We start from the raw sequence: 12,317 nt of genomic DNA, 5'->3' as shown, positions 1-12,317 counted from the left end.
ATAGAGCGTCCCCAGCAGAGTGTCTACATAACCACTACTTGAATTCTCTCCAGTCATAAGTGGAAGTAAAGGGAGGGGTGCCTATGAGTTCTGGTTATGCTGATTTGAGCTTGAGTTGTCAAATTCAGCATACTAAGAATTCATAATTTTTTAGATCTTGTACATAGGGAATAATATGCAGGATTATGGACATTCCCACTAGAATAAAGCTATCTTAACTGAACATGTGACTGTCAAATTTTGAATTTTGCCAAAAAATTTGCTACACTTGACTTAAAAGTGAGACTTGAATTGAATACCAGCTTCATCAATGCCTTACACATTCAAGAGTGAGATTTTGCTATTAACACTGGGAAAAATATCCATGACAAATCTCATGAGCTGAGGTTAGCATAACTAAAGTTATGCTATAATGTTACCTACACAAACATGTACATGGTAACGAAGATATGAACAAAAATGGCAAATAAATGCAGATGTAATTTAATGTGATTTTTACGATATAATAGTACTTTCATTTATTTTTTAATGAATACCCCAAACATGAGAGGCATTAAAACCTACAGTACTTGGTACTATATATAGTCTGAGAAGAAAGATGATACTTGCTGACTTTAGACTTGAATTTTTGTAGATTGTACTTTTCAGGAAATACACAGTAAGGAAAGTTGTCCAGAAAACAGAAGTAGAAGGGATAAATGAGGAAGAGAAAAGTTGGTTCTGTGAGTTTACAGTTGGAGAGTGACTGGATGCTGGTAATTTGTAGTATTTGTTCAAACTGGTTTGGAAGAATTACAGATATCAATTTAGAAGAATAGCACCCATGAAAGCATCTATAGGAAAGGAATGCAGACAGCAGCAGAAACTGAACGTCTATGAGACAGAGTGGACAGACTTTGAAACAGATGAGTCATTAATTAACCTGACTTGCAATGGAGTCGAGAAGCATGAGAGATTTTGGCCCAGTTGAGAATAATACTCCATGGTATGGTAGTTTCTGATTTGTACAGAGTGAGTAGTTTTTGATTCAGATGAAGCAATATTTGTGATGTGTTTATGCCAAAAAACATTAGAGGTCAGGATAATCTCTAATAGACATATGGGATCTTGTCTAGAAATTTGAGTGTCATCAAAGATAAGCATACGAGCAGTAGATTCTTTTTTTCGAGAATAAGATAGGACTGAAGTTAACTAAGTTTTCTTCCCACAATGGAGAATTATTTGAACATCAGGAATTGAGGCATTCATGGTGGATATTCAAGAAGTTGAGATTCTTGTGCAGGACAAGGTTTCTCAAACTGTAAAGTGAATGTGGTGCGCTACCATCAGCAAAACTAGGGATACTTCCAAGTTGGTGGAAGGTCATTAATATAAAAGGAAAGGAGTGGAAGAAGAATTGAAACTTGGGAGGGAGGAGTATCCCATTAATGGAAGTCAGAGAATGGAGTTCCATCTAATTCCTGCAGTGGGAATTGAGATAAAACTGGATGATCAGTTACAAAAAAACAGCCGACAGGCCATAAGATGAGAGCTTGTTTAGAAGACTTTTATGCCAAACAATCAAAAGCCTTAGAAACACTAAGAGCAATCGTCGAGTTTTCCCAAATTGTTCTATTGAATTTTTCCATAAGATCAGTAACATAAGCAAATATCTTACCAGTAGACTGACACTGATGGAATCCATATTCGTGATTGTTGATTAGGTGGAAAGTTTTGAGATAGTTTAGGAGTTGGCAGTTGATGGATTTTTCCATTATCTAGGAAAGAATAGAAGCTCCAATAGTGATAATTGGAAGGGAGAGATTTGTCACCTCTTTTTTTGAATATGAGCTGAATATGACTCTGGTTGAATACGAGCAAATTTTCAAGTAGAAGGAAAACACCAGTGGAATAAGAAAGTGCAAAAAGTTGACCAGAACAGGTACACAGGTTTTGAGAACAAGTGGAGAGATGCCATAAGGACTTGGGGCTTTCTTAGTATCAAAATCATCCAGAATTCTAACATCCTTCTGTTGGAAGACTACAGAAGGTGGTTTATAAGGTTGCTAATACAAAATTTAAAAGAATAATTTGATGTTAGTAAGTTAGATTGGTCTCAGTTAAGGATGCAACAGAACCATCATGTTTTAAAAGAGATTGAAGTAATGATGGAAATAAGTTGCAGCCAATATTGTTGAGAGGGTAAAACGATTAACTATCAGTTTGACAAGAAGCAAGTGTTCTACTTTTAGGCTGTTCAAAATCATATTTGGATTGAATGACAACTGCTTTACAATTTCGCCACTTCAGTGTAGGCAGAAAATTAAGTTGGAGATTTGGATGTAAGCCAATTATGATATGCTACATTCTTATTGTGTACAGCTTTAGCATATGTATTGGTTTCAATTAAGGGATAAGATTTTAGGGTAGGAATGTGGAGTAAAGGATTTCACCTCTACAAGAATAATTTCACTGACACGAGCTGAGAAAACAGTGAGATCAGAAAATTTAAAACAGTAATCCAAGCAAGGATAAGGAGAGAAATCATGCAGACAATTTAATTTTTTTTCATTCTTGTAATTTATTTAGTTTATTTATTTTTTTGGCTGGTGTAGCAAAAGTCCAGGGCATCCTTGCACCATATGGTTAATACTACTAATACTAATGCGAAACAACTGGAGGCTGAGAATGGACATGAGAGAATATCTTTGTGAAGTGCCTAGAGATATTAGTTCCAAAGGGTCACAAGTGATTAGTGGAGTTGGAAAAATGATAGAGGTTTGTTTGTTTGTTTGTTTTAGGGTTTTATGGCGCATTAGCATCTAAGGCTATAATGCGCCAAGTCAAAAGGATGTAGAATATAAAACTATAATATTGAAATTATTTGTATATTATTGTAAAATAATATACGATATAAAACGTTCATATAGCATAAAACGATAAAAATATTTTAGATAGAATTATTTAGATTAATAAGTTGTAAAAACTTAAAAATAGCTGACACGTTGTCATTGTCCGATAAAACCTGTCTGAGTGTATAAGGTTCAGACAGATGGCTAAAACATAAACGGCGGTCATTATAAAAGGATGGACATTCAATTAAAATATGATGGACTGTTAAAATGGTGTCACAATTTCTGCACATAGGACGATTGTCTGCCCTCAGCAAATAGCAGTGTGTCAAGTGACAAGGTCCTATGCGGAGTCGAGATAGAACAACATCCTCTTTTCGGTTCCTGCGCAGACTAGACTGCCAATGTTCAATTACAGGCTTAATCTCATATAACTTGTTTGTAATCTGTCCATGCCATGAGTGTTGCCATTGGGATACCAGTTTCTTTCGAATTACCGGACTGTAGTCTGTATAGGGGACTAACAGGCAAGAGTTAAATAGGTTTGCTGATTTGGCTGCAGTGTCTGCCAAATCATTTCCTGAGATCCCAATGTGGCCTGGGATCCAGCAGAAACGAACATCAAATTTGAATTGTGCAAGAAAATGCAGCTTCTGCTGCATCCGGGTCAGGACAGCATGAGGGTTGAACCTCATCGATGATAAAGCCTGCAGTGAACTCAGAGAATCGGTATATATAATATATTTTTTGTGGTGGGTGGTTCGTATGCGATCTAAGGCTAGCTCAACCGCATGCAGCTCTGCAGTGAACACACTGCATTCGTTGGAGATCTGCTCAGATACCGTGGTATCTGGGAAAACAGCTGCAGATCCGACAGACATTTCTGACCTCGAGCCATCTGTGTAGATGGGCAAGAAGTCAGCATGTTCAGAGCGATCAGCTAAAAAGAGCTGCAGGTAGACGGTGGACGAAGTATTGTCCTTTCTCCAATTGTTAAGGGAGAAGTTGCAGTTTGGGACACGAGCATGCCAGGGTGGAAAAGGTTGCCCTGGTGATGGGGCAACATTGTCTAATGTGATGTTCAAATCGTTGAGTAGCCTTTGGATACGAATACCGAATGGTTGATTGGCAGTCTGGCGAATGTTGTACAGATTTTCCCAACGTGGCTCAAAAACAGGTGTCCACGTCGGATGGTCTGGCAGGGATTTCAGTTTCAAAGCATACTGTAGAGACAACTGTTTCCTGCAAAGCGATAACGAGGGCTCATTCGCTTCGACATAGAGGCTATGGACAGGAGAAGTTCGAAATGCTCCAGTGGCAGTACGGATCGCCTGATGGTGGATGGGATCCAGCCATCGGAGTACGCGGAGTCTAGCGGATGCGTATACCTGGCACCCGTAATCTAACTTAGATCGCACGAGTGCACGATAGAGACGCAAAAGGGTACATCGGTCAGCGCCCCAAGAATGTGAGGAGATTGCACATAGGATATTCAAACCTCTCGTGTACTTTGCACGTAGTTGACGGATGTGTTCTAGAAAGGTCAGCTTTTTATCAAATATAAGCCCCAAAAATCTAGTCTCAGGTACTACTGGGATAGCATTTTGTCCAAGCCTCAGTTCAGGTTCAGGGTGAAGATTGCGTTTTCTGCAAAAATGCATGCAAACAGTGTTTTGTGCAGAAAACCTGAACCCGTTATTCATTGCCCACGAGTTCAAATGGTCACTGGCACATTGCAGTTGCCTCTCAATTACCCTCATGTTGCAGGAATGACAGAATATGCTAAAATCGTCAACATAGAGTGCACAGTTTACAGTTGGAGGAAGTTGTTCTGTGATGGAATTCACTTTAATGGCAAAAAGCGTAACACTTAAAACGGATCCTTGAGGTACTCCCTCCTCTTGTCTAAAAGAGCGAGAGAGAGTAGACCCTACATGGACTTGGAAAGAATGGTGACAGAAAAAGTTTTTAATAAAATTGGGGAGATTACCTCTAAGGCCGATACTGTAGAGGTCTTTTAAAATTTCAAATCTCCAAGTTGTGTCATACGCTTTTTCCATATCGAAGAACACTGACACCAGGTGTTCTCGTTTTAAAAGGGCATCTCGAATGGAAGTTTCGACCCTGAATTTTGCACAGACAGCTAGTCAGAGCAATAGGACGGTACTTCGTTGGGATTTTAGGATCTTTTCCTGGCTTAGGAAAGGCAAGCACGATTGCCTTATGCCAGGAATCCGGAAACTGCTCTTCTTGAAATATTCTGTTATATAGAAAAAGCAGTTGGTTTATGGATTTTGCAGACAGATGTTTGATCATATCATAATGGATAAGATCTGGTCCAGCAGCACTTGCCTTGGTAAGAGTTAGAGCTGTTTCTAAATCTTCCGTGGTAAAAGGCCCGTTATAGGGATGTAACCTTTTAGATTTAAAGTTAATTGGCTGCTTTTCAAATTTCTCTTTCCAGACCAGAAATTCTGGGGAGTAAGCAGATGTTGATGAGATAGAAGAGAAGGTCTCCCCAAGTACATTGGCTATTGCAGTTGGGTCTGCAATAATGCATCCATTATACTCCAGGACCGATGAAGGGTGCGATGTATATTTACCCTTCATTTTCCGGATTTTGTTCCATATAGCTTTACTGCTGGTTGACTAGGTAATGGTGGATGTAAAGCAGACCCACGATTCCTTTTGGCTCTGCCGACGAATATATCGCGCTTTTGCGCGTGCACGTTTGAAGGCTAAGAGATTGGCTGTGGTAGGATATCGTCGGAATATCCCCCAAGCTTTATTTTGTGCCTTTTTTGCTGCTGTGCATTCAGTATTCCACCAAGGTTTTGGAAATGGCGGAAACCGGGTAGATGTTTTCGGAATTGTAGCTGCAGCTGCATGGAAAATGCTTTCTGTGATGTACGCCACTGCGTCATTGATAGGCTCCCGACTGACTGTACTGATGTTAAAGTCTACCAGGTGTTGAAAGGTGTTCCAGTCAGCCTGATCAATCTTCCATCGTGGTAACCAAAAAGGTGAACGTGGCGTCACTTTAAGTAGGCTGATTATCACAGGGAAGTGATCACTTCCATAAAGATTCTCCTCTACCTCCCAAGTGATTGAAGGAAGGAGAGATGGGGAGCATATAGAGAGGTCAATAGCAGAGAACGTACGGGTAGGCATGTGAAAAAAAGGTGTTAGTTCCCACATTTAGAAGGGATAGGTCATTGTCACTGAGCATATGCTCTATGACACGTCCCCTTCATTAATGTTTGCACTACCCCACAGGGTGTTATGTCCATTGAAATCGCCCAGGAGTAGGCAGCTGCACAATGAGATCATCAAGGTCTCTCTGGGAGATATCCGCCTCGGGTGGCAAATAAACTGAGCAGACTGTTATTAAGAACCCTACCGTAAGGCGAACCGCTACCGCTTCTATATTAGTTGTGAGCGCAATAGTTTGATATGGGGTATGGTTGCCTAGAATTATAGCAACACCCCCATGAGCAGGTCCATCCCCAATTCTGTCCTTCCGAATGATAGTAGTGTTCCGAAGCGAAGGGTTTTCATTTGCCTTCAAGTATGTCTCTGAAGGCAAATGTAAGCAAAAGCAGACTGGCTCATGCTTTTGCAGAAGGGCCTTGATGTCATCATTGTTTCGGTGGAATCCAGTTCCACTGTAGGAATTTAGCCATTATTTTGGCTTGGTGGGTCCATCAGGCGGCTTCCGAGGTGCTGAGGGCTTACCTTTTTCAGTTTTGGCTTTATCCTTCCTGGGGAAGTACGAACGCTGACCAGTGTCCATTTCCTCCTCCGCAAAGAGCTCCAAAACTGAATCTTCGGGTACTTCCTTCTGCTCGACATCCATCTTTTCTTGGGTACTAGGGGGTACTTCACCTTTCTTATTCTTTTCTTTCGTAATTACTTTTGTTACTTGTGGAGCATTAGGAGGTACCGATATAGGAGTGGCAGCTGATTGGTCTTTCTGTGCAGGTTTTTGAGGACTTAAGAGATAGCGTGCGATGGGAGTGAATGATTCTTTCGGAGGAATGGTCATGTCCGTCTGAGTTCTGGTGGAACATCTCCCTGCTACCTTCTGGGCGTAGGTAGGTTTGTTGATGTTGAGAGGTTTCACCGCTTTCCTTGCCTCCTGGTACGATATGTTTAGCTCTGCCTTCAGCCGTTGAATTTCTTTTTCTTCTTTCCACCTCTGGCATGCTCGTGAATAGGCTGGATGTTCTCCCTCACAGTTAATGCAGGTGGGTTTTGCGGCTGAACATGCTGTTGTTTCGTGGTCCTTCGCACCACATCGAGCGCATGCAAGGACTCCACGGCAAGCCATTTGAGAATGTCCATACTTCTGGCATTTAAAACACCGTAAAGGGTTCGGAACATATGGACGCACTGAGCAGTTGATGTAGCCAGCTTTAATCTCATCAGGAGGTTTGGGCGAGTTAAAAGTCAGGATAATGCTCCTGGTTTTAACAAGTTTCCCATCCCTACGTGCATTTATTCTCTTAACGGCAGTTACTCCCTGTGGTTTCAATTCTAAGCAGATTTCCTCCTCAGTTACGTCAAGAAGGTCCCATTCCGAAATGACACCTCTCGATGAATTGAGCGTTCTATGTGGTGTCACTGTTATGGGTACTCCTCCGATTGATGTTGCACGGAGTAGCTGCTCAGACTGCCTGTCAGTTTTGGTTTCAATTAAGAGGTCTCCAGAACGGAGCCTCTTAACTGATTTGGGTGACCCTGCTAACCCTTTCTTATGAAGAAGGGCGACATTTTGCCAATCGGTTTCTCAGTGGTGGAATGTATAATTAGAAATCTTGGAACAGGCCCTGATGATATTTCTGTTCGTTGCCTCTTTGTAGCAATAATGCTATCTGGATCTTTATCTATGTTTTCAGATAGGGACCGGGTTGGGGCCCCTGAAGAAGTTAATTTATCAGGATTCATGAAGTTTTTTATATAGTTCAGTGCCCGGGCTCCCCACCCACCACGGAGCCCAAAGGGACGCCCACTACCCGCCATGCAATAAATGCGCTCGGGAGTGGAACGCCAGGGCTACCCAAACACCATACCCGCACCGCCGCCGGCCTGAATCCTGTCCCTCGGACCATGAGGGTAGGGGCGTAGCATTGACACGGTTGACCCTCGCAGGCGAGCCTACTAGCCGACTGATCCTAGCCGGGCCTTCCAGGACCACCCGTCTTGTCGAAGCAGGGGCCAAAGTGGTGTATTAAAGCTGGGCCCCTCAACCACCAGGATCCCCCTTTCCGAATTTCCACGGGTTGCAGTGCACAGCAAACACACCTCCCAGTGATGCTAGTCTGGAAGTCCCAGTGACTTCCAGACTTCCAGATGGATCCCAGTGATGCTAGTCTGGAAGTCCAGCAGCGTCACTGGGAGGTCCCCTCACCACGTACAGGTGCCCACGTCAAGGGGTGATAGAGGTAACAGATGAATTTGATAGAATGGGATAGAGAGATTTTAAGATTAATAACAAGAGATTCCAAATTAGCAAGTTTTTGACAGGGAAAGTCAGATAGCACACACTTAAGCATAAGTACCATATTTAAAGCAAAAGGAATTGTAGAGTGAGCAATTAGGATTCTGTCAGAAAAGGTGAGTGGGACTTGGCAGATTGTCTGTGGAAATGTACGTCATTGAAATTGGAACTGAGACCATGTATATTTGGGAAATGAATGAGGAAGATTTTGGGATGTTTAGAACTTTTTGCAGTAAGTTTCTTAGTTTGTCAAAATAGCTAACCAGATTTGTTAAACATGATTTTCCCTTTAAAAACCATGCTTCATATCCTTCAGAATTCCATTTCTGCACATAAGCACAAGTACCATATTTAAAGCAAAAGGAATTGTAGAGCGAGTAATTAGGTTAGTTGGTTGGGTTTTATTGGCGCATTAGCAACTAAGAGTAATTAGAATTCTGTAAGAAAAGGTGAGTGGGATTTGGCAGATTGTAGGTGGAAATGTACATCATTGAGACTGGAACTGAGACCATGTACATTTGAGAAACGAATGAGGAAGATTTTGGGAGGTTTAGAACTTTTTGCAGTAAGTTTCTTGACTATTCGTGATGTATTCATTCGTGATGTATTCATTAGATAAAGTAAAAGTTGCAGGGGAGGCATTCTTGAGGCCATATTATATTGCCCCAACAATGCCCTCTGCATACCTACTACTTGGACTCAGTCCAGTCACCAACTTGAGAGCAGAGCAGAGGCAGTGAGATTATACACTAGATCTGGATGCCTCTTAGAGTTACCAATGGGTTCAGTGTGGTGGACTATCTAGGAGCTGGCCTGTGAAAACTGTATCCTCAAAATGTAAGGAAGGTTCAATCTTGCCATGATTCTCATCGTGACTTTGAAAGACACTGATCATACTGCATGATGGAAGAGATAGGGTTGCCAGAGCTTTGATCTGGAGACTAAACATGGGTTTCACCACTTCAGGCTTCCAATAAGCAAAGTGGTGGTATTGCACTGGCCAATGGGCATCATCTACCATCTAGAATTGTCTGGATACACAGAAGGTTGGCATTCCTCTGTGGTCAAGGTGTGGTATGGATTCCCCACCTTGACCCCTTCTTACATTGGTTCACACATGGGTAGTCACCTCCAGTATAATAAGTACAGTGTTTCAGGACTTGCACATGGTGTGGAGGATATACTCAGGGTTACTAACAGTCCCACTATCGTGAAAGTGCAAGCAGAGGATTTAGTTGTTGCAAAACAACCAGATTTCACCGAAATTCGGTCCACTAGACTCACAAATGTCACACCATCAGTTCCATCAACATTTTAGGCTCCCAGGTAGCAAGCCCTAGCTTGTCATTACTGAGAGAAGTTGTGTGCACACCAGTACACCCAGCAAGAATATACCCATCTCCTTGATGGCCTCGACAATGCCCTCTGCATATATACAAGTAATACTTGGACAATCCCAGTCACCACCAACTGGCAGAATAGAGGTAGTAAGATTATATACTAGCTGATCCCAATGCACTCCTAGAGAATTACCAATAGGTTCGGTCTGGTGTTTTACCTTGCAGCTGGCCTGCTAACCAGCACTGTGCCCTTGAAATGTAAGGAATATTGGATCTAATCATTGTTTCCCATCATAACCTTAAAAGATGTTAGTCATACTATATGGCTGAAGAGATAGTGATTACTGGAGGCTAGCTCTGGAGACTAAACCTATGTTTAGTCTCCAGAACTAGCTTCTAATAAGCAAAGTACTGGGTAATGCACAAGATGACAATGCTCCTGCTTTGTGTCACCAGGCAATACTGGGCGGTAGATGACTTGTGTAATGTGGATATCACACTTTGACCCCACCCTGCTTATGTTGACTCATACCTAGATGGGGTCATCTCCAGTATACTAGGTGCAGTATTTAACACCATATGGAGGACATACCAGAGTTATTAACAATGTGAAGGTGCAAGCAGAGGATCTGGTTGTTGCAGAACAATTGACCTTCACCACAATTTGGTCCACTTAATGCAGAAATGGGACCTGAATATGAGTGCCACCAGGGCTTGATACTCCCACGTAGTTGGCCCTGGCCTAATATATCTAGAAAATGTTTTAACCCATTATGAACAAAAAATCAAGATAAAAGCAGGGAAGTTACAGTAAACTGAGTATCACAGGAGGAACTATATGAGGATAAGAGCATTTTGGGGCATACTTTTATAAAAGAAATAGCACAAAGTGATGCCCACACAAATTTCATTGGCTTTGGGTTCAATTATCTTTTTAGTGTTTTTTTGTTGAAACATAATTCAAGAGCAACAATTCCTCTGTGAAATTTCTTTTGGTTTCAGCTAGTAAATAATTAATTTGACTACACCAAGGGTCAAAATTTGGTAATTAATAAAATTGAAAATACAATAATAAACATCTTACCTTGTTCTTTGTTTAAACTCTCATTACTAGGAATTTCTGACTGACTTGCTTGGCCAACTTCTTCAGGAACCTCATGAAGAGTAGTAGCTTTCTATATCATAAAATGGATCAAATATTAAAATTCTACCCTTACATATAAGATTTTAAAAATCAAAGAAAGGATGGCACGAAGGAAAGAGAATACTGTTCCTCTGTGGCAAAATAACATTTTTCGTTTGTTTGTATATTACTAAGAGAAGGTTTGAAAGAACTCTGGGCAATCTACACTCCAGAGAACTTATACTAATTTTTAAAAAATCTATGGACAAATACCGTGGTAAAGTTTGGCGAAACTCTAGCAGCTGGTCTTGACATTTCAAAGGGTTTTGATTGTTTGTCACAATCAAAAAATAAGCTAAATAAGCTTCTGGCTTGGTTTGCCAACTGGTTTTTTGTATTTGGGTATCCTGTTTTCTCTCTGAATGCTCACTGTGGGTGATGGTAGATAACTCTGTGTTCTAACTTCTCCACTAATGGTGTTCTCCAAGGTCCAGTTCTTTCTTCCAACATTTTACTCATATATTAATGACCATTGACCGGAAATCCTCTCCATAGTTTTGCTGATGATAGCACATTAAATTCCAACCTTCCAGTTTGAGAAATCTTGACCTGCACAAACAGCCTCAACTTCTCAAACATCCACTACCAATTCCTTAAATGCTGATCTCCAGATAAGTAAGTTATTTTTTCCCTTCAGTGGGAATTTTTCCCTTCAGTGGGAAAAAGATAACTTACTTGATTTCAATCCTTTTAAAACTCAGTCCTGTCTTATATCTCGCAAAAACGATTCTTCTGCTCTTATGCATATCTTTGATGATACTCAGATTTCTAGACAAGATCACGTATCTCTATTAAGAATTACCCTAACTTCTAATCTCTCTCTCTCTCTCTCTCTTGGCATAAGCACATCACAAATATCTTCTTTCATCTTCTCAACCCTCAACCATGATACTAAACATTACAGGTTTTAATACGTCTTATGCTTGGGGTTTTCTTAAAAAAATAAATAAATAAATAATAAATAAATAAAAATAAACACACAAGTCTGTAGTCCACTTTAATGGGATAAGATATTTATTTGTCATGTAATATTTTCTTTAGCATTATAATTCTTCTGCAGTCCAATATTTCTTCTGAGCCATCTTTAATAAGTATATTCACAACCCAGAGAGAGAGAGAGAGAGAGAGAGAAGAATATCACTTATTACTATGTCATGACTAGAAACTGGCCACATAAGATTTTGCAAGCATGGTGACTATGACTACTCAATCTTCCAAGAAAAGTCTTAATTACAAAGCCAAGGAATGGTTATGTATTCAAGGCTACTGTTAAAAATAGAATACTACAATACCATACAGTAATATAGCTGGCATGGGAAGCTGAGACTTTTGATGCCTCAGTATACTAAGTTACCTTAACAATTAAATTATATTAAAATATAAATTAATGACAAGGAATATGGTTGTCTTCAAGGCTACCATAAAAATATAATACCATACAATAATATAGCTAGCATGGTAAG

General features: G+C 40.6%; 1 protein-coding gene across 1 annotated transcript in view; it reads right to left on the bottom strand.

The window, feature by feature from the left end:
* The window catches only part of LOC150087437 (ATPase family AAA domain-containing protein 2-like), a 450,193-nt gene that overhangs the window by 38,592 nt on the left and 399,284 nt on the right, over positions 1 to 12,317 (bottom strand). The window contains exon 23 of the mRNA XM_090372484.1: positions 10,756 to 10,846. Within this exon, the coding sequence (XP_090228610.1) occupies positions 10,756 to 10,846 (91 nt within the window). The remainder of the gene's footprint in view (positions 1 to 10,755; positions 10,847 to 12,317) is intronic.

Source organism: Mastigoproctus giganteus, chromosome 4 (genome assembly GCF_048544385.1).
Source record: "Mastigoproctus giganteus isolate SK-2022 chromosome 4, ASM4854438v1, whole genome shotgun sequence".
In the NCBI taxonomy this organism is placed as follows: Eukaryota; Metazoa; Arthropoda; class Arachnida; order Uropygi; family Thelyphonidae; genus Mastigoproctus; species Mastigoproctus giganteus.
Note: the sequence above shows the minus strand (reverse complement) of the source record. Positions and strands in the feature narration are given on the sequence as shown.